General features: G+C 35.9%; 1 protein-coding gene across 5 annotated transcripts in view; it reads right to left on the bottom strand.

The window, feature by feature from the left end:
• Positions 1–24,668, bottom strand: part of LOC135220726 (transmembrane protease serine 11D-like) — a 496,130-nt gene that overhangs the window by 133,411 nt on the left and 338,051 nt on the right. For all 5 annotated transcript variants that reach the window (XM_064258162.1, XM_064258158.1, XM_064258159.1 and 2 more), the window contains 4 exons: positions 10,305–10,471; positions 5,276–5,388; positions 4,796–4,899; positions 3,074–3,225 (listed from right to left, as the gene is read on the bottom strand). In XM_064258162.1, the coding sequence (XP_064114232.1) occupies positions 3,074–3,225; positions 4,796–4,899; positions 5,276–5,388; positions 10,305–10,470 (535 nt within the window). In that variant the 5' untranslated portion in view covers position 10,471. The remainder of the gene's footprint in view (positions 1–3,073; positions 3,226–4,795; positions 4,900–5,275; positions 5,389–10,304; positions 10,472–24,668) is intronic.

Below are 24,668 nucleotides of genomic sequence, written 5' to 3'. Positions count from 1 at the left end.
AAAAAAGCCGTAGAAAATAATTAAGAGAAGAAAGCCTGGAAAAATGGCGTTAATAAGAATGATTAAATTTAATAACTATAATGAAAAATTCCTTTCGTAGCCTGTTTTAGGGAAAAGATAAGAAAAAAAGGAAAAATCATAAATAAAAGAGAAAACCTGAAAAATTAAGTAACTGTAAATGATCGGATTGAGGAGCTTGTATTCCATAATGACAATACTCTGAAGTTGGTTAATAAAAGAAACTATGAAGTCTGGCCTATGTGAACATACTAGGATTATGCTTAAACGAGCTCGTTAATAAAATAAACGAGCTTGCATAATGTGATGATAAACAATTATTTTTCGTGCAAACGAAAATACCGCTTATAAATATAATTTCTTGACTGGAGAATACAGAAAATGGTGTATATGATGTGGAACTTGTGAGAAAGTCTGAGAAATCTACCAAGATCATGGGAATTTTACCGTTGACGTGGGGCTGGTACTAAAATGGCGGAAACTCCGCGGTACGTCGTGTTTAGTACCAGCCTCTCGGGATGGCGGTAAAAACATAAATAAAAGACGACAAATTTATTCAGGATCTCGGTAGATTTCTCAGATTATCTGCCCCGTACTGCATTTACCTACTAGGCTAGATACAAAATTTTCTATTTTCTCCCGTCAATATTAATAAACAAGATCTCCGTTTGGCCTCTCCTTTGCATTTATCTATAGACATACTGTAATTTTCCCAATGGTGACTATGCAACACTGTTCAGCAAATATTTGGACTTGAGGGAAAAAAAGAAAGAAAGAAAAAAAAAACTTTTAAACGGCTACGTTATTTGTGAAGTTTACCATCCGTTTACATTTTTTTCTATTGCAACTTTATCTAACGAAAACGGTATAATTTATTTTAGCGCTAACTTAAACATTAGTTTTGCTCTTGCGACACTGGTCACGATTGATACTTCTCACACGTTAAAGGCAAAAAAGTGAGCGTTTAATCTATAGCTATACATAATGACAATACGTCAAAAATACCTACACTAATCAAATTAGCTAAATATAAACACCGTGAAGGTGAGCAGGAAGGCTAGCTAAAAATAAGTACACCTACAACCAGTACTTGGTCCAGCCCCATAAATACGGTGTCCAAACCATTTACAGCACATGTGAGGATACAAAGGTCATGAAATCCATTAGGATATATTACAATATGAATTTTGAAATGGAAAAATTGGCACTTCTTGTATTTTCAAAAATGCTAACAGTTCTCGCCATCTTCATATAGCTACATATTGCTGAAATTACCCCCTTCTCTCCCAGCACCCTGACTCCTCCTCAACCTGAGCTACCTTAATTTTCGTTTTCCTATCAATGTGTAAGACAGGGAAAACTAAAAATTGCTCCAGCAAGACCGAAGGAGCGGGAACAATTGAAAGAAAATAGTGGCCAGCGGAGGGGGGGGGGGGTATGCTTCCAATTCAAAGTTGCGGCCCCACGTGCCAACAATCGCCCCCCCCCCCCCCCCCCAACACCATGTTGTTTCAAGCTGATCCTGAAAACCACAACTATAGATAAAAATATCTGGTTCGAAATTTGTTGGCTGAGCTTAACTTTAACAAAACTGTCAACATCTGGAGGTTAATAAAATGACCATATCCTGCGCAGCCAATATAGAAAGGGAAAATGGATCTCATCCTAAGGGATTTTGAATCTTAAAATAAAAAGACTTTCAGTAGAAAAAAAGGGGCTTTAAAACATCGATATTCAAGGTTAGAAGTTCATGGCTTATCACTATCGTTTTCATATGAATCGCACTGTTCATGTAGGCTACCTATAACATTCCATACAATCCTAGACGGTCACCATTCAGTAATAACATAATTTTGGAAGAAAGAGATCATATTTCAAAGGATATATCTAGCCACAGCATAAAACTACCTTTTATGGTAGTTTTTCACTCATAAGCAACGGCAAATCCACGTATTTTATATAGTACGTACACACACATTCATATAATGAAGGAGAGGGAGAGAGTAAGAGGAGGAGAGGAGAAGGGGATGATGAGAGGAAGAGAACGATGTGACGGGACGAGAGAGAGAGAGAGAGAGAGAAGAGAGAGAGAGAGAGAGAGAGAGAGAGAGAGAGAAGAGAGAGAGAAACTGGCGTGGTCCAGTGGTACGGAACGGAATTTGGAATAGTAAGGTCCATGGTTAATTTTTTTTTTTTTCGTAAAATTAAAAACTGTACCTTTATTTTGCAATAAAAAAAGTTTTCATTTGGAAATGAAATGTTGTAAGTGGCATTAATGGATGTTTTGTTACCATCGGGGACATTCCTGTCACAGGTAAAGGCTATTTGGTATCAATGGACGTCACGAATTGGTTACATTTGTGCGCAAGTAAGTGTTCGTGCATAACAACGGTGTCTGTCCTAATTCTGATAAACTGCAACTTAAGTCCTTCATCCAGGTATAATCAACATATATTCACACATTTTATGGTGCTATATCATAAAATTACGATAACTTTGAAAGTTACTTATCTCGGATGATCAGTAAAGAACACTGCTTATAAAATTCCGAAATGAAAAATAATTCGCTATATAGAAAATATGAGAACGAACCAAGCACCCAGTCTTCATTTTTTCAAGCGCATGCTATATATAGTCTGACGAGAATTACCAAAGATCGGTTAGGTAAGTGACGAACAACAAAAGAACAAAACAAGTTTGGCTTTTCACGTTAAGTGTTGCCATTATTTAGAGAGGAACGGATGTGGGGGAGGGTTTAAAAAAAAAAGGGGGAAAATAAGAATATAGCTCTTTTTTTGAGGAGCGGGGGGTGAAAAAGGGAAAATAAGAGTAAAGCTATGGTACAAAAAATGTTTAAAGCGATACCATTGTAAACACAATATCACAGTAGTTACGACATTAATTGTAAATTTTTAAATTATCTTCATTCCATTCCAAATAAATTTGTAACAGTTTTATGAGCTATCATTTGTAACAGTGAAGAAAACACTTTCAGTCTACTTCCTCTTTTTGACATGAAAGAAAGGGAAAACGAATCTTTCGATATAAAGCAAACCTTCCTCTGGAGGTGCGGGTGTTGCCTGCAGAGCATAAACGCGACATACAAAACCGTTTCTGCACTTTCTTTGTCGACACTTCTTCCGTTTATAATAAATTGCCAGGGACTTCCCGGTAGAAATCATATCAGGTACGTCTTTCGCACAGTATCTGTTGAGAAAGCAAACGAAAAGATATAAATTAATTGAGCAATGTAAAATTGTTAATAACAGAAAATGAACATCGTTAGGGAGGATTGAAATTTCAAATACAAAGAGTACCGCTGTAATTTTTCTTTCAAAAAAATTGAACTACTTAAATGGTCATTATGAAACTGTACAGTACTATATTCAATAAAAAAAAATCTTATAAATTTAGAGAAACTTAATTTTCTTTAAAATCAACAAGTTTTTTCCTTCGAATCGAGGTATTTTTATTAATAATAACCTTTAATCACCACACATTTGAATCTTGTTCAGAATGGCGAGTGAAAAGTTATCTGATTTAGTTTTCCACAGAGTAGCGTTAACCTTTGTTTCCCTTTGAATTTGTTAACAATATGATAGGTGGCCTAGAAAGTATGATGGTAAAGTATACAAACTATGCGAAGTAAAAGGAGTAGTAACCTTGAAGAGATCTGAAGCTGATCAGTCAGTAGTGGCACCGTAGTCAATGGGGTACTGAGCTGAATTCCATCGATATCAAAACTTTACTGAATAGTAATTGATGTACCGTGCTTCGATAACATTATATCAAGTGGTCCTTAATATCTCACAGTAATTGGTTATACAGTGAGTAATCAAGCTTTTTGCAATACCACGTTTCACCCAATTCATCCCATAACAATACACCTGTTCGATGTCATCATTTACCAGTTATCTTACTTTCGAAAGGTATTGTTTCAGGAGGTGGTTTTCTCTCTCTCTCTCTCTCTCTCTCTCTCTCTCTCTCTCTCTCTCTCTCTCTCTCTCTCTCTAATGGCATCGTAAAGACATCTTGCCTTGCCAAATTCTACATATTTATTTGAATAGGAAATACCTATAGAGTCAGGGCAAAGTATTATTAATATTCAGAAGTTTTTGTACAAAAAGTGTTGCCATTCACATTTCAGAGGCTCCACGATGCCACACTGCCCAGGAGCATAAGTCTCTCTCCCTTTTCTGTGGAATTGCAGACCATTCTACCTAGAAGTGGTATGAATGTCCATACTCAACAATCTAAGAATGGCAATGCTGTTAAATCAGAGTCATGCCTTTCAGCCTATTTTTTTTTTCTCATAAAAAAACACTGTTTTTTTATTTATTGATCTATCTGATAATTTCCTTTCCCACTTTAATTTCTGATTTCATATTTATTCTGCTATATTCAATATGCTATTTTCTTCGGCACAAATATTCAATTCTAATTAAGTAAGTTTGCTTTGAAAGAAATAATCTTTCTTTCTCTTGCTCCTTAGGATCAACAACAACAACAACAACAATAATAATAATAAAAATAATAATAAAAGACTGTGTCTATAACGTCTACCAAATTTACCTAGTGCATTTAAAAGCAAAATAGAGAAAATACATTTAGCCTCAAAAGATGTACAATCAACATTCCTAAAATCCTTAAACCTAAGAAAAAGTCGGCTGTTGGATTATTATAGTCTTTATTTCCTAGTATTGGCGGCAAAATTTCATTTGATACATTTATATCTTAATCTCCAAAACCTTTCAGTAACAGTATTCGTTTGCATCACCTTTTTTTCCTCTTTCCCCCGGTAATCTTCATGGACTCCATGCTGCACCCTCTCTTGTGAAGAAGGAACTTGGGACAAAAAATTCCTACTCTGGAGTTTTCACTCTGGCAAAAGACAATCGAAAGAAAACAAATCAGCCTCTATCATGCTTGATGAATACGTCAACACAGCTTAGAATTAAGTCTGGTACAGCAAGTGACTGGTTACCGCACCAAATGTAATTTGCTGTCTAAATAATTATTCTTTTTGAATTCTGTCATTATTTTCAATAACATAGAAAGAAACATTCTCTCTGGAAAATGGGGAAAACTGAGTTATATTCAGTCAAATGCTCTCTTAGCTGTTATCAATACAAAGCTTGGCAGTTCTTCTGATCCAAATATCAAAATATTCAATTATCAGATGTTTCAGCTGTTGAGAGAGAGAGAGAGAGAGAGAGAGAGAGAGAGAGAGAGAGAGAGAGAGAGAGACTGTACTTACAGTGAATTTCGTTCTACAGAAAATTTCACCTTTGCCGTTAATACTTCTGACAATACGATCCTCGCCTGGAATGAGGTAATAAATGTTTCCACATCCAATTCTTGCACTTCTTGCTGTAAGAAAAACGTTTTTAACATTCCTTTCACAGGGTAGATGAACGATATAAAAATACTAGATTTTATGGATAATAACTTTCATTGTTATTCTCTTGCACTTCTCATAATAGTCAGCATAAACCAATCACAAAGGAACAACGAAACTGCAAGTATATATATATATATATATATATATATATATATATTATATATATATATATATATAATATATATATATATATATATATATTATATATGTAGGTATGTATGCATGTGTGTATAGTTTACTTTCTATTGTATTAATATGGTACATATGTTATCACTATGATCTATATATATATCTTATGAACTTATATTATATATTATATCTATATATATCATTACTCTATATATAGATATAGATATAGATATAGATACATATATTACTGGCACCAAAGGGGTTGGGGGAAAGAGGTGGAAAAGGGTTGAAACGTAATAATAACTGAAGACAACATATACTAGTGTCTAATCCATAGTTTTCAAGATTGCTGAGATGAATAGTGACACTCCCACTGCCCCTCATTTCCAAGTTCAGCCTCGATAGGAAGGGTTGGGTTGAGAAACGGATGAAGATGTGACATGTAAAAATAACAGAATACGACAGATATTAGCGTCTAATCCATAGTTTTCAAGGCCACTGAGACGAGTAGTGATGCTCCTGTTGCCCTTTAATTCCAAGTTCAGCCCCGATAGGAAGAGGGGGTAAGAGGGGGCGTGAGGGGTGAATGTAAAAAAAATAGAAAAAAATACAGAAATTAGTGTCTAATCCATAGTTTTTGAGGTTGTTGAGATGAATAGTGACACTCCCAAAGGCCTTCAAGTCCAAGTTCAGCCCTAATAGGAAGGGGGGTGGGAAGGGGATGACACGTAAAAATAACTGAAAACGACCGATTTTAGTCTCTAATTTACAGTTTTCAAGGTCTCTGAGATGAACAGTGGCACTCCTAAAGACCTTTGAGTCTAAGTTCAACCCCAATAAGAAAAGGGGTGGGAGGGTGGTAACATGTAAAAATAAGCGAAAAATATAGATATTAGTGTCTAATCCATAGTTTTCAAGGTAGCTGAGATGAATAGGAATGGGGGGCGGGGAGGTAGTGAAATATAAAATGTCAAAAATGCTGGGCAATGCAACTGAAGCAACTATCTTATAGAGGAGAGAGAAAGAGAGACGAGGAGACGAGATGAGAAGAGAGAGAGAGAGAGAGAGAGAGAGAGAGAGAGAGAGAGAGAGAGAGAATTTATCAGTTGTCATTCAGTTTTCCTGGGCAGCTCTGGGTTGGTCAACTAGGATATATATATGTATATATATATATATATATATATATATATATATATATATATATAATATAAATATATTGTTCAAGATTTTAAGCCAGAACCAAGGAAAGTTAGATTTCTTATAACAAGATTCATTCATACTTGTCTATATGCAAGTTGCCCCTTTGAACTGAAAGCCTCCATTCTCTAGAAAGCTATCTCTGCTCCCATTGGCTCTCCGAAATTTAACCCCCACAGGGATTGGGCGGCGCTTACAGGGAGAAGTCTTAAAAGGACAGGGACCCAGCAGTTCGTCCTCATAACCTCGACAGAGCTAGGAGCGCTCAGAAGCTCCTGATACCTCGCCCTGCAGACAACACTTCACCCCTTTCTGCTCCCCCTGCATCCTCTGGGGATATCCCAAGCATTTTTATACGTCCTTAGTGCACAGAAATATCATGATGTGGGAGAACTTGGGAACCCTTTGGAATAAGCCTTGCATTTCAATAATCCGTTTGCGCAAAATTCTGAACTCCGTGTCTGGTTACCCCAGCCACATGTTTCTGGTGGAATTACAATCAACCACCTTATTAGTTCCTGGACCTATGTAAATTAATGTAAATATAGTGCATTTAAAACTCAAGTCCAGCTTTTATGTAAATTCCTCCATTATCAGTAATATTGATCTCTCCCATAGTTTTTTTTTTATCTCTTTTCTTTGCTGTGACCTCTCATTCCTCCATTCAAGGCCAATCTTTTAGTGCTAGACTACATTTCCTAGGAGTGCACGAGCAGTTCAGAACAATATATATATATATATATATATATATATATATATATATATATATATATATATAATCTACTGGTGACGAGAGATATATGATGTATTTGTAACAGGTAAGCAACCTCTTAGCTTCTAATTAACTTTTAATATCTTGAAAAAGAAACCCGCAAAATTACTGTGTATAACTTGTTCACTTGTATTTACATGTTATTTTACTCAACACTCGAGCACTTTCAGCCCCTATCTGTGCCCCTTTCTCAAGGTTGTCAGCCTGGGTCAAGACCCATCAGTCTTCTGGAACTTCGTGTTGAGGTGTCATTTATGTGATGGCAGTTCTGGTTTCCTTGAGAGTTGTTAATCCCTCTTGTAGCTCTGATATCTGAGCTGATGGTCAATGGGATTAACCCTTGTGGTAAGTGAGTGGTCACCAACAGTCTGTTGGGCAGAGAAACTAATCCTCAGAACAGAAGGGTCAATCTTAGCTTTTAATATCAAAGCTCGGCTTATGGGATCTTCTGAGGTGAAACCTTTGTTTCCTTTTGTCACTTTAATCTCTCTGATGAGTGCTTCTTCTACTACCCTCCTATGACTGATTTTATTGCTTTTGTATATAAGCTTACTGTTTTTAAAATCCATCCTATGGTCCTTTCCCCAACAATGCCTAGCTATAGCACTCCCCTGAGATTTAAGAGCTTACTGTTTTTAAAATCCATCCTATGGTCCTTTCCCCAACAATGCCTAGCTATAGCACTCCCCTGAGAGTTAAGCTGTACTGCCCTTCTGTGTTCTTGGATTCTAGTCCTTATTCCCCCACATATTTATCTCCACAATTGCTGCAATTAATTATGTATACCCGCCCTACATCATCTGCATTACTGTCTTCTTCCATTTTATTTTGACATACTTTGTTTTTTACGGTATACACAAATTTATATTTACTTTCTTTGATTTTTGAAGTAATTTGTTTCATTTTAGTCATAAAAGGGAGGGCAACTATTTTTTTTTTATCCCATGTACTCTACATTTCCTCTGTAAAAAAGTGCCCAAATCTATCCATGAACTGGGTGAGAATCAAGACTGTGAAAAGAGAAGAAATAAATATATGTTTTGCGTGTGTGTTTGTGTGTGTGGGCTTTCTATAAGTGCTGAATTCACATCCTGTTTCTTTCCTTTCAATCAGTGTGTCTAAAAAGGGCAGTTTATCATTGCTACTTTTCTCTAAAGTAAATTGGATGTTGTTGTCAATCGTATTGAGTTCGTATAGAAAAGTTTCTAATTCATTTTCATCACCTAGCAACCTTTCAGTTTTAAGTTAGGGACATTAATATTAGGAACTAGATTGGTTTCGAAATATTCCATATATATGTTAGCTAGTATTGGTGATAACGAGGACCCTAAGCTACTCCATATTTCTGATTGTAAACTTGTCCCTCGAACGTGAAATAAGTATCACTGACACATAATTTAATCAACTCTAGGAAGACGCCTATTTCTATGTTTGGATTGAAAATGCCCTCATTATGTTTAGCCTAAAGAAATTTTAATACTTTATCTAAGGGGACATTGGTGAATAAAGCAACTACATCAAAACTAACCATGTGTCCCTTTATATTCTTGTCCTTAACTTTTTCTATGAAATCTACTGAATGTTTAATATGTGATTCTGAAAATATTGGTATTAAGTATATTCCTAGTTCTCCAACTAACCACACAGCTAAGTTTTTTTTGTTAGGAGATTTCCTACTACTAGAAAACAATCCAAGGTGTAGGCCGCCACCAATCCTAGTGTATTTTGGGGCTGCCATATATATGCACACATATATATATATATATATATATATATATATATATATATATATATATATATATATATATATATATATTATATATATATATATATATATATATTATTTATATATATATATATGCAAGTTCAGGTTACTTGAGAATAATTTATTGCATAGCATGTCCTTCCCATTACCTGATATCTTGCTAAGGCTTTAATCAAACGTGACCTCGTGTAATTATATTGTTTTTGCATGTACTATGATTAATATTGTTATTATACTGAAAATGTTAAAAATGACGGTAATAAAAAAAAAAGGAGGTTAGAGAAATATCCTGACCCATAGGGATGTTGTAATATCATCTGTTCAATATGCCTTCGTTTTGTGTATTATTGGGTTATTTGACCCAAATGACACTGACCTTAATGTTGCAGGTCACGATGTCAAAAATGAGGAGAGAATTTTGCAAAACCTATACAGGTTCTCTTGAAACAATAAAATATTTAAAAAGTCTCTGGTCAGTTAATGTTCTATCATATGTTACCTCAAAGCCTTGAGGCATCCACGGCCGGTCACTGACGTTGTCCCTGACCAGATAATATCAGAGCTTGATCTGAAATTGCGCACTAGAAAGTGAAATGTACCTCTGCAGTCCAATGCGCAGCCTCTAAAGGATTTACACAGATTATTTCAAAAGAAAGAATTCGGGATCAATTAAAAGGATAGTTATCTTTCCTTTATTAATTGAATGTTTTAGTTTATATACAACGCTCAACATAGAGCTACCAAATATTCCGGTTTTTTTTTTTTTTACGTAACCCAACTTGCACATTACTTTCACCTAATTTCGGAATTGCAATAGAGAATATACGAATGATGTTTGGCAGTTCATATTTATTGTCATCGTTACTCTTTAAAGGAATGTTCCCTTCCTTTTTATTTTCAAAGCCAAACCTTAGTTACTCCACCGAAACCATTCTCTATCATCAAGCAAAACTCTACCCTTTTACGCCAACTGAATTTTTAACAGACTTGTCACATCCATCAGAAATATCCTCAATACTTACTTGGGTTGGACGCGTCCGCCGAGCCACCAACCAAAATTCCAGTTCGTTTCCACTTGTTCATCACTTTCGCAGACTCTGCAATCGCTAGGGATGTCAGGGATGCCATCAATGCCCCGGATATCAGGGCGATGACTATCCAACAGCGCATGGGTATCATGGCATGCATCCTGCGAAGAGGCAAATACACCAGAGTGATGCATCTTGGATTTATGTATATTTCGGGTATTCGAATTATATGTACACCCAGTTACAAAAGCAGTGTCGCCCCGCCAGGCCCGACTTGGTGAGATCATGCCCTTCTTGCCCTGAAAGTGGCCCACGTTCAAACAACCAGTACATAGTTAGAATGGTTCGAAAGGTAGGAGGAGGGAAATTACTGTATTCTCGCAAAGAAATGCAATAATGAATGAAATATATATGGACAGAGAGAGAGAGAGATTTTATTCCTGTTTAGTTATTAATCTGACAGATATACATGAGACCTTCTGCTTCAAGAAACATGTTATATATTTTTGGAAAATAATTATTATGAAATCTTATCATCACATCGTATTGTTTTTAATCGTTATCACATTTTCTAAATACAAATGCCTTAAATATTATTGGAACTGACTATTCATATTAATATCATTCAGACGAAAATATCTTTTTAATTATCCTATAAGCAGCTGTATTTTCTCTCTCTCTCTCTGTCCTCCGTCTTATATCGCCTGGATTGACTATTTAAATAATGGTAGATGTTTGATATGTTATTTGGATGTGGCCAAGGATCACAAAACCGTAAATGGCTACTCTACCAACACGACTGTCAAGACCACTGGCGCTATACAGCTCGTCCATGGCTGTGTGGCACGTTACCCCGTGGGAAAACCAAGATTCATAACGTAAACAATAGTTACAGACATTAACCAGATATACAAAGATGATCTCAGTAACCCTATAAAGCAATGTGCCAGTCGTGATGGTGACTTAGAATCATTGATATTAACTGCTATCGGTAAAGGTATTACTATCATTACCTTATAAATATTGATAAGCAAACCCGTCAAGATTTAAATTAAGGTCACCCAATGTCCCCTGTCCCCCATCACCTTTGACTACCACCTTGTTATAAATATCCTTCTATCCCCGCACCTCCTCATGTTCGGGATTTCAATGCCTTACAGTTATTATGAGATTGTTCTGATGGATGTTTTTTGGAAGGTTAAATAATACTCGGATGACAGTATTTCATACGCCATTTATTTTCCAAATGTTTACAATTTTTCGTTACAAAAATTAAAAACATGGCTATAAAAAAGACTAATGAACAGGAGATATCGAAAGTGGGAGGTTTCTTGAATAGCTTGGAGGGGGAACACCAACAAGGTGTGTTGGACGTTACCGCTAAAGCCACGAATAAAGGCGGAGTGAGTGAGCAAGCGTGAGCCAGCGGGCAGGGGGTGGTGGTGGGGTAGGGCGGGGGGTGTTGTTAGCTAAGACGTGACCGATCTGACCGGGTCTAAAGACTGTCCCCAAATAATTTGAGACTAAATATGTTATTAGTGTCCAGTTTTGCAAAACCTACATAATTTATACCCCACCATCATTATATTAATGCACCGATGCACACATTTCACTGCATTTCATATCACATATATAATTCATTTTCACAAAGAGTTTCAGAAATAATAAGATAAATATTCTAATATAAGAAATATAGCAAATTGAAATACTTTCTATAAGTAGCCTAGATGGTTGTGAAGGGTGGAGTCAAGTGGCCCATCACACTCAAATACTGGTAACTCAACTAAATTATGCCTTAAATACAAATCCAGTAGTACTAGATTAGCATATCCAGTGGTGTGTTCTTAGTATAGATTAATTAATAAAATATCCTTGCAAAACTGATGCTTTGATGACTTATACAACCCACGGCTACAAAACCTGGTGCATAACATCTTTGTGACCAGATTCGTATATTATTGGTAATACAGGTAATTATAGTCTAGTCAATCTAGGGCAAAAATATATACAGCCTAGCACAAGTTGGTAGAGTAGCCATCTACGGTTTTGTGATCCTTGGCCACATCCAAATAACATATCAAACATATACCATTATTTAGACAGTCAATCCAGGCGATATAAGATGGAAGACAGAATGAGAGAGAGAGAGAGAGAGAGAGAGAGAGAGAGAGAGAGAGAGAGAGAGAGAAAATACAGCTGCTTATAGGATAATTAAAAAGGATATTTCCGTCTGAATAATATTAATATGACTAGTCACTTCCAAGAATATTTAAGTCATTTTTATTTACAAAATGAGATACGGTAACAATTAAAAACAACACGATGTGATAAGATTTCATAATAATTATTTTCCAAAAAATATATGATAAACATGTTTCTTAAAGCAGGTCTCAAGTATATCCGTCAGATTAATAACTAAACAGGAATAAAAGCTCTCTCTCTCTCTCTCCATATATATTTCATTCAACGTTGCATTTCTTTGCGTGATTACCGTAATTTCCCTCTTCCTCCCTTTCGAACCATTGCATGATCTCACCGAGCCAGGCCTGGCGGGGCGACACTGCTTTTGTAACTGGGTGTACAGTGGAGAGAGGGAAAGAGTTTTCTCCTCTCTCTCTCTCTCTCTCTCTCTCTCTCTCTCTCTCTCTCTCTCTCTCTCTCTATATATATATATATATATATATATATATATATATATATATACGCACACGTATATATAATTTTAAAAAACGTTCAAACAACAGAAATGAAACGTGAAATAAATAAACTATAACAGTGTATATGGCCACGAGGCAAGTGAATCACAACTGTGAGAATGCCGAAAATAAATATAGGCGAAAGATCTTGCTCAATTCTGCTTCACTTTCCTCGTGACCATATTCTCTGTGTGTATGTATGTATGTATATATGTATGTATGTATGTATGTACACACACTCACACACACACACACACACACACACACACACACATATATATATATATATATATATATATATATATATATATATATATATATATATATATATTTATATGCACACATACAGAGAATATGGCGACAAGGAGAGTGGAGCACGATTGTGCAAGATCTTTCGTCTTAACTTTAATTACGGCATTCTGCAGCCGTGATTCACTTGCCTCGTGGCAATAATAATAATAATAATAATAATAATAATAATAATAATAATAATAATAATAAGTAGAAAAATAATAATAATGGAGAAAAATATCCACAGCATGTAAATGTACATATATTTAAATTTAAAACTATAAGGATAACTTTCGGGAATCTGTTCGGTTTCCCCTTCTCAATCTGACACGTGGATGTAGCACTCCAACCAAGTTAACATAAAAGGAGTCCAAATAAGCGACTTGTTTATGAACTATGGAACCAGTAGTCAAGCATAGATCAGGCGCTAATATATATATATATACTATATATATATATATATATATATATATATATATATATATATATATATATATATATATATATATATATATACTGTGTGTTGTGTATATTATATATATATATATATATATATATATATATATATAAATGTATATAAATTTATTATTGTTATTATTATCGTTATTATTATTATTATTATTATTATTATTATTATTATTATTATTATTTTTATTATTATTATTATTATTATTATTATTATTATTATTATTATTATTATTATTATTATTATCTCAAAATAAACGTTTAGAATGTAGTCATCCACTAATGAATGCTATATATTCATATAACGTTCCTTAATTTTTCAGTGCTTTCACAGTGAATGGCTTCAGTCTAATTTTTTAAGATAATAATAATAATAATAATAATAATAATAATAATAATAATAATAATAATAATAATAATAATAATAATAATAATAATAAACTATTCAATTCTAAAATCTTCGAAGACGAAGGAAACTGAAGCAAAGAGAAAGTGCAGTTATCACGCGGATATCATGGAACATAATGAGCTCCACAGGTGGACACTAATGAATTTTATCAGCCCTTCTCCACACGCCATCCTTCCCAGTAAATGAACAAGTTGGTTTCGATTTCTTCTGCCTTTAACAGCTGGGAAATTCACTTTCCCAAAAAGGTCTTCTAATACGCAGAAGTTACATTCGAAGAGCCTCTAATATTCAACCGTTTGACGGCACTCAGAGGCCATCTTATGGTCAGATTTCTTACCGAATCCGCACGTAACATCTTGCATCATTCTCTTTACAAACCAAAATCATAACCTACAAAGGGAAAGTACAGTAGACATTAGGCGTCTTTATTCAAAATCAACAAATATAAAAATGCAGCTGAATTGGAATGAGATCTACGCCTGATGCTAAGGACTGGGACCTATGAGGTCCTTCAGAACTGAAAGGAAAATTGAGTAAAGGAGGTTTAAAAGGGAGGAAAACCTGGCAGTTGCGTTATGAAACAATTGTTGGGGGAGGGTGGAGAGTCAGGTGGGAAAAAAGAGGTTATAAACAGAGGTGTAGTAAAATGAATGAAAGGATTTGAAGCTAAGGGCCGAAGGGACGCTGCAAGAACTAAGTAATGCCTACAGTCCACCGCATGAGGCACACTGAAGGCACTACCACCCTACGGGGAAAATGCCGTTGAAGGGTCTCCCCTTACAAAATACTCTGCTTGCTCAATTTCCCTGAAAATGCCAATATGAAGCTCGACTGAATCATGACGGGGCAACAAGAAGTGAATCCTGAAATGCGGTCTCTGAGTTTTGAAATTCATTTCCGTCTTGATGGTGTTATTCACTCTGAAAAAATTCTTATTATACAAGAATGCTAAATATTTCTAAAGAAAATACTAACATTTATTTTTTCATCATTATGATGGTTTCCGTCTCTCAAAAATATTTTTTACATTAATATTAGTATCTTGGTCATTTTCATCACAAATACCATAACACCCCAAAAATAGTATTTCTTTCTATTTAATCCAAATTTCTTAATTAATATTAAGCCAGTGATATTAACCGCTGCTCAAATAACGCCGAATTTGTGCATAATTTTCTGCAAAGTAAAAACAAAAAAAGAAAAGTTTGCAATATGTTGGTGTGATAACCAACTATCAATGACAGAGCAATTATTAAGAGAAGCAATTTCAACTATCTGGGCCAAGTGAGTGGGTTAAAAGAATGACGTCATCACGGCTCTGGTGTAGATGACCTTTGTGGTCTCGATCTAGACTAGCGAAGTGATGATGGTCTGGTCTCGCACGTCTCGATCCACTTAAGGAACTTATCTGAGCCCCAAAGTTCGGTGTTCATCTGTTCTTACTAAATAATACTAGCACTTTTATGATTACTTTTAGTGCGAATAAATATCTTTTTTCAGACACCTAAATTACGCGGTTATTACAAAAAAATAAATACCCTATATTCAAATTTCATCAAGTTAAATTGAAATATACAAATCATTAAATGCTTTTCCACTGCTAGCATTTCAATACAAACACGACTCGTTGTTCCACATTACCTCTAAGTAAACGATTATAACTTCAGTGATTCCTTATTTCCAAAACTGTAACCTCATTTTTGACGAAATCGATCGCATCACACGCCATGAAAATACATAAGAGAAACGGGAAAAAAAGAAAGAAAGAAAAAAACAGACGAATAACATTTCGTTTAATAGTGCGAGTCTCTCATCTAGATAAGAGGAGGCACGAGAGCGATCGCACACGAACGTCGCTTCGAGCAACGGGATTTCTAAGAAACCGGACAGAGTGACTCACGGCTGCCGCTTTGCTCTGTTCGGCTAATTATATTTTGCAGTCGGTCATGAGGAGGAAGAGGAGGAGGAGGAGGAGGAGGAGGAGACACGGTCAAGAAAGAACCTCTAGCTTGCTTTCGACTTCCAAGGTGGGGCTGCGGTGGTCTTGTTTAGACTGCATTGGGGTTCATTGCTATCATGCACACACCTCTCTCTCTCTCTCTCTCTCTCTCTCGCCAAGTCCAATTGCAAAAATTTATCATTTTTAAGAAATGAACTGTTAGAGACATACAGGATTTTTATTTTTTCTGTACACACGCACATATACATTATATAAAGTAAATCTCAGCAATACATGCGTGCATATAAATAATTCTCTCTCTCTCTCTCTCTCTCTCTCTCTCTCTCTCTTATCTCTCTCTCTCTCTCTATATATATCCTATATATATATATATATATATATATATATAAAATTATAATTATAATTATAATAAGATTAACATTATTTTTCTTATGAAACATCACCACAAGTGGAAAAACAACGGGTGGGTCTACGTAGTAGGTCCTGACCGGTTTCGACTTCATTTCTAAAGCAGCCACTGACGAAGGACTGATACATAGTGGTAGAAATCACGAGTGCAAGAGATAATCCTTTCATTTAAAATCAAACATTTTACAAAATTCTTTTGAAATTACAGGAACCCAATTTAATCATATCTTGTTATGCTATCCATGTTATGACGATAACTTTTATAAAATTAGACTCGGCGGCATTTCTTTCCAGTGCATTATTAGAAAGATGCCATCTTTTTTTTCACCTGGCCAATTATTTGCATAACTGTTCTCACTAACAAGTACAAAAATTTCACTGTTCGCCTTTGCATAGCCTACAAATCTTCTATGCTGTTTTATTCTTATTTCCAGTTTAAACGATGTAAAAGTTATTACAAGCATCATATGGAATTTTATACATACAGCCCTTAGTATTGTCGGTAGAGTTCTTTGTAAGTGTATTTTACATTAACTCCGACATCTTAAAGAAGTTTGGGATATATTTCATATTATTACTATTTTATGTATATGGTAGTACAAGCAAATCTGGTCTGTTATAAGTTCCTTATTTTTTTTATCTAGTCTATTTTGCCGCTTCTCATGCATTTTCTAATATACATAGTCAAGACATCTCAATTTCTTACCTGTATTCCTAATCTTATCCATTTCTTTATTAATGTATTCAGGGCTACATATATGAAATTCTCCTAAACAACATAGTGTAGTATGTACACGGATTTCTTAACTTTATTTCTATGACCAGAATAAAAATGTACATAGGCAGAAAAGTAGGTTTCAGTAAATATAGTATTTAAACACGTTTCTAGTTTATGTATTAGGCAATCCAAAAAGGGTAGGTACCCATCCTTTCCCATTTCCACTGTCAACTTAATTGACGGTACCAATTCATTTAACTTGTCAGAAATTTATTTCGACCATCAATTTAATTCACCATGGAAATGGAAAAGGATGGTATTGGCTAATACACAGAACTAGTCATATTTTGAAATATAGTTTTTACAAAAAACACTAATATTTCTGCTTATGTGAATTTTCTTTATGGTCAAAGCATTAGAATGGAAAAATCAGCGTTCATATTTATGTTTTTATTACATTTATGTGTATGTGGTCCTCAATATGTCAGTGATGAAATACATATTATGAATACAGGCAAGAAATTGAAATACCTGATTATGGATTAAACAATGTATTAAAAGCGGCAATATATGCGTAGTGTAAAAACAATAAAGAATGAACACAAAATTTACTCTTACTACCATATAATACTAATGATCAGAATTATATGAACGATATACCCGACCTTCTAATGAATTTTGGGCCTTAACGCAGCATTTGAGAACAATAAACGAATTTCCTGGGTAGCGTCTAGTACCCGAAGGGTCCCTCATTCCTCAACTACTATGAGATTCAGGGTCTCTGTAACACGGTTTTTTGGACTTTGCTCCTTGTCAAAGCATCGGATGTAGCTGAAAGTTGACATATGTATATTTTACAACCACACACAAATTTTGTCAGCATTATCAATAACCTAAACCCGATAGTTTTGATTTTTATAGAGTAAAAATGATCTACCCGACGCCATGGCCAATGATTACGAGCCAAGAGTCGAAAAACATTCATTACGTAAGCAAGGTAAACAAATACCTTTTGACTAAATGTTGCCCCGCCCATCCACCAGACAGAAATGCCATCGGCTCTGAAACCCAAAGACTTTATGAATGGCGGAACGATACATAGATGTGGGTGGGGTATCAGTGCTAGCGTAGTAATACTACTGTAGCAGTAGTGCCGCAACAGTATAACAGTAATATACATGAATTAAACGTTTAGACCAACTGCTGGGATCCTTGAGGATCATTTAGCACTTCTTACAACTACTCGAAAAATTAGTTTTTATAACCAGAAGTTAAATTTTCTAATCCAACAATGCCCATGGTAGCCTTCAGTGTTATCCTGAATTATAACGAGGCGAAAGTGGGTGGAGCCTCATGAAGTCACCATTCTGACGATAATTATTGGTGAAGGTTTAAAGCCAATATACGGTACTGGCTATTTTTTTTTTTTCAGTTAAATAGGTAGATAGCCAATAAATAAAAATTGCTTGACACTGGATATAGCAGTTATCAAATCAAGCTTGTCTACTATGCTTTTGGCAATTACCAACTATTCACTACATCTTGTCAATCTGATTGTGACCTATAAAGTAGACTGTAATTTCTTTGGAAACTTATTTTGGGAGTTAGACTAATAATCGAAGTGTTTTTGTATTTTTATTACATATGTGTATGTGGTCCTTAATATGTCAGTGATGAAATACATATTATGAATACAGGCAAGAAATTGAAATACCTGATTATGGATTAAACAATGTATTAAAAGCGGCAATATATGCGTAGTGTAAAAACAATAAAGAATGAACACAAAATTTACTCTTACTACCATATAATACTAATGATCAGAATTATATGAACGATATACCCGACCTTCTAATGAATTTTGGGCCTTAACGCAGCATTTGAGAACAATAAACGAATTTCCTGGGTAGCGTCTAGTACCCGAAGGGTCCCTCATTCCTCAACTATAGCCGGTACTTCATTTCACTCCCCCTTAACGAATATTTCATTCCCACTGATATTACCTCGATTCAGACAACTTTGATTAGTCTTTGAATCAAATCGCTACATGATTTCAGGAGCTTTTACATGTGAATCATAAGCTAAAGATTTATATGGCCAGTCTATAGGAAATACAAGGTATAATAACTGTTTAAAATATATAAGATAAAAATGCAAAATCAGGAAACAGACGATTACACAACACTGTAAATTAGATAATAAAAATAAAGCAAGAATTAGTCGGTTACGTTACTTTCACATTATTAATGAATGAATGAGAGGACAAGAGTTCAAAAGGAGAGACTTAATCTTCAACCACGTTTAATACACTGTCTATAATTCAAAACCCTACGGTTTCTCAAATTCCTAAAATATGACGGACAATAATGGACAACGTACAAATGAAGAAAAAATTTTAGACAATTAAATGACAAAATAACGAACCCATTTTACCGTTATGAGAAAGAGAGCATGTAAAAAAATGTGGACAGTATTCACACAGCCTTTTTCATCAGCTGATTACTAACAAAAAATGATCACTTTCCTGTGACACATGCAACCAAAATTATGTCTCGTGGGCGTCCAAAAATAGACGGAACTTAAAAAACGCACATTATCATGAAATGTATACTGACAATTATCAATATATAATGGAATTAATAAGGAAAATAACAACTTGAGGTACAAAAACACAATAACTTCGAATATCTTGCCCTTTTGAATTCTTACAGGACCAAGGTTCACATTATTTCAATGGTATAATTTCACCTCTTCGATGACGAAGAAAACAGAAGTAATTACATTATGCAGTGTACTGTGATTTATTTGTCTTCCCTAATTAATCATATGAATATGCTATGGCTATAAAGTTCAGAGGCTTGCACAAGTAGAAAAGTTTGCCTACCCATTATTCTGAACGTATTTTACATTCAAAAAGTTATTTTACTCGGGTCATAGTTACTTTAACGAAACTAGTCTACAAAAATCTATAAACAATATTGAAACTGCGGACTCTGCGTTAAAAGGCACCAAGAATATCTCCCTCTATCCCTATCAAAATGCTGTTTTCAAGTTCTCTAAAAAGCAGTATTTACATGAGAGCCGGCCACAATGCTCTAGTGGGTGGTTGGACTCCTCAATATGAAAATGCATGATGTTAAAGGCAGGATAAAAAATAATAAAGTAGTGATAAAAAGATAAACCAGAGATTGTTATGGTACTCCGGTTATATACGCGGAAGAGGAGACTGCTTAAAAAGAAGAAGAAGAAAAAAAGGCATAAGTTAAATTTTTGTCTGCAAGGGAGAAACGGACGTCGCGCAGATGCAGCGTTACAAAGATAGGGCTTTAGTACATACAAAGTGCACAAAAGCTGAGGGGGAGGTAAACTAATCAGGGCGGGGTACACGTGCTATTGTTTTAGGTATGAACAGGTTTATTAAAACTGTGCAAGTTTACTGGACTTGGGGAGGTCCCCTTGTTTTAGTAGTTAAAGAGTGGCTCAGGGAAGTGAAACTGCTTAGATTTATACGATTCACATGATATAAAAATAAACTGGGTGTGCACTGAGCATTTATAAAAGTATAGAAGACTTTCTTGGGCAATCATGTCCAGAAAGATTGACATATGTCGTAACCGTGAGACAAATCTAAACGGATCTGCTATTTTTATCAAGTTCCCAGAACGGTAACACAATCTAATTAATCCACGATTTACAGGGCAATTCAATATAACTGAACAACCAGGGATACTCCCTGAATAATTCGCTTGAAATTGCTTTTAGATAAAGGAGGACAGAAATGATTCCCACTTTCAAATCTTTATAGGTGACAAGTGTCAGGAGGAAAGTGGGTTACCACAGACAGCTAAAACTCATGCATGACGAGTGTTCCTTTTACTAGTCTTTATTTTTTCTTTAAGTAGCCAAACAAGCAAAATTGTCTTATTCATCTTGTCGTCACACGCATGAAATCAAAATCTCTGCAGCGCTGCGCACTAGTGCCGTCATAATGCATCTCCAGTAACGCCACAGCGGAGGGAAATAAAGGGACTCGTACGGAAGAACTTTGCTTATTTACGTAATAAAAATGCGTAAATCTGTGTGAGAGAGAGAGAGAGAGAGAGAGAGAGAGAGAGAGAGAGAGAGAGAGAGAGAGGTTGTCTCTAGATATACGGTACCAACCGTGAATGTAACATACAAGGATGCTTCGCTTTACACATCGATGTGTCTGACTCACTGTAAGCACTAAGTCATAATTCTCATCCTTCTGGAGAGAACTTAAACTTTCTTACAGGCAAGACAAATGAAGTCACGTTATCTGAAGCATGTAATTATTGCGAACGCAGATTTATCTCGAAATCCAGGGCTAACGTCGAACGCCAAAGCTAACTTGCCGAGAAGGAATGCTTCATCTTTGTCATTCGTTAGGACGCTGAATATTAAGATGGAATTAAAAACTTGGGCCAAAGGTCAAGCGTTGGGACCTTTGCTGGGAGTTGCGCTGAAACGAAAATTGACAGTAAAAAGGTCTGGAAGGTCAAACAGGAAGAAAACCTCGCAGTTGCACTATGAATCAACTGTTAGAAGAAGGTGGAAAGTAAGACGGAAGAAATAGAATTGGAACAGAGGTACAGTAAAAGGAATGAAACGGGTTGTAACTAGGGGCCAAAGGGATGCTGTAAAGAACCTTAGGTAATGCCTACAACGCATGACGAGCACTGAAGGCATTAACCCTCCACGTGGGGAGGATGTTGAAGGAACAGACAATCAAATCCCATCCCCATATCCTGAGGAGATTTTAAAAGGAAGAGGGAGAATGGGGAAGGGAGAAGCTTGACCTTTCAAGGTCACATGTCTAGCTAAAATAATTCTACCAACGATGTAACGTTTCTAGTTTAGTTTTTGTCAGTTTGTTAGCATAATCCCATACAAAGTTATAAAGTAACCAAAACAACAATAACCTACGGTCAATGTCATGCACAGGACCTGAGTATCAAACCTGTTGTATATCTGCAAGCAAAGTTCTGTTCTATATGTGGTAAGAGTACGACAGAATATATGGTACTTACATGCGTTCATATTATACAGAAATATGAATCTTAGACAAAAAAAAATTAAAGGCAAAGAGCACAATGAATCAGCAATCGATTCTGTCATGCAGTTGATATGGGGCCAAGTATCCTACATACTACCTTTTCCATTGACTTTCAGAATCCTCTCAATGAAACTTGTCAAGATCAATTGAATAGCACACCTCTTTGAGACAATTAAATCTGAGAAGAAATTGGCACCTGTTTGATGATCTGATGACACGAAAACTGTCTCACTTATCAAAAACTAGATAGGGAATATTGACGGTTTAATTAAACGTACCACTGCCAGTTCACTTAAGCGAAATCCTTCCCATTCTGAAGCTTTAACAATAACTACATGACTGTGGTGAAATCTCTCACCTGAACTTTCGTTCGGACATTGGACATAATCTACCATTGTAATTTGAAGATATTGCAGGGTCCCACGCAGACCCACATGCACCATCCATCTCACCTGGCAGCCTAATCTCCCAGAAAGCATCTCTGTGAGCCAAATGCGCGTAACAAGAAACAGCATACGTCAGGCATCTTTTGTACATATACTATCATTCATATTAATGTTATGTTAAATGTATCATTATTACTACATGCATTACGATGTCAGCATTTTAGCTATATGTATCAAACTCCATTCGTATTGTATATTGCTTTATATACAACTTTCCATCCTTCAACAAACCCAACTGATTGTACTGTGACCTCTGTTTTGTTCGCCTTGTGTCAGGCACTACATTTCCGCTTGCAAGAGCTATTGACCTGTCTGTTTGTTGTCTAAATAAATCAGTAAGTTTGTAGAAGCAGCTTCTTACTCATGCCTTTGCTGAATTGGTGACCACAGAGATGGCCAGCCAAGTCAATGATACTGGCCTCTCCAGTGACACCATCATTGCTGCCTCCATACGTCTACCCTCATTCATGCCCCATAACCCAGATGCTTGGTTCTTCAGGGCAGAGATAATCTTCTGACTGAAGAAAATTACCCCTCAACAAGCAAATCATTTGTGCCACACAGCCTGCACAAATGACTCAACTCCATCCCACACACCAACCTCCACGTATCCACTGCCAACAGACCAACACTCAAGATGTATGGGAAGCAAAATATGGATGTGGCATTCAACTGAAAAGACTACAGTTGGACCTTCATCATGCCAGACGTGACGATAGCACTTTTAGCAGCGGACTTCGTAAAAGTACACAACCTGCTAGTGGACATAACATCAAAACAACTGATCCCGAAAACAATTCCTGTATCACTCTCAACAACAGCTGCACAAACAACCCACCACCAGGTCGTCATTGCAACAACAGGGACGCAAATAGGCCCCATCACAGTAATTACCCCACCACCAGAAATAAACCAACTACAAGACTACCAAGAGGTTTTCAAAGACGATCAAACCAGCAAAACATAGCATCCAGCACCACATATAAACGGAAGGTGCACAAGTCCACTCACGCTTCAGATGGTCAGCCCCAGAGAAACTTGTCTATGCCAAACAAGTGTTCAAGGAAACGAATTATGTAGGAATATGCCAAAAAGCTCCCAGGCCAAGAGCAATCCCCCCTCCCCCCCTTCACATGGTACCAAAACCCAATGGAACATGGTGCCCATGTGGAGACTACCAGCGACTAAATGTCAAAACGAAGCCAGACAGATGCCTGTGGCCAAACATAGCAGACATAACCACCCAAATGAACAGAGCAAAGATCTTCACCAAAATAGATCTGCTGACGGGAGACTTCCAAGTTCCAGTAGCAAAGGAAGACATAGAAAAGACTGTGGTCATCAACCTTTCGGCACCTATGTACACATTCAACTACATCTGTTTTGGCCTTTGAAATGCAGGGCAACCTTTGGCATGGTCTAAGTCAACAACATCCTCATATTTAGCCCCACCCCCGGCAACATCTTAAGTATGTCAAAAGGATGCTGCAAATACTTAAAGAAACAGACTAGTAGTATGAGAAGACAAGTGAATGGGCAAAGAAAACGGTGGAATTCATGGGACATCAAGTAACCCCAGACAGCATTAAACTCCTACCAGAGAAGTAAAAGTAATCACCGACTTCCCAAAACCAACAATAATTAAACAGCAAAGAATTTTCAGGACTAATTAACTATTATTGTACAATTATCCCTAATATTGTTAAAGTCACGAGTCCAATTTACAAATGCTTACAAGGAAAAATGAAAACATTAAGCTGGTCAGAAGATCAAGATAATGCATTTCTTTAAGCAAAACAAGAAACAACCTCTGCAACCACATTAATATTTCTTCTACTGCATAGGAGGCGTACTTGGACAGGACACATATGATGGTCGCTGTCTGTTGGCA

Source organism: Macrobrachium nipponense, chromosome 2, assembly GCF_015104395.2.
Source record: "Macrobrachium nipponense isolate FS-2020 chromosome 2, ASM1510439v2, whole genome shotgun sequence".
In the NCBI taxonomy this organism is placed as follows: Eukaryota; Metazoa; Arthropoda; class Malacostraca; order Decapoda; family Palaemonidae; genus Macrobrachium; species Macrobrachium nipponense.
This window is presented reverse-complemented; position numbering and strand designations above follow the sequence as displayed.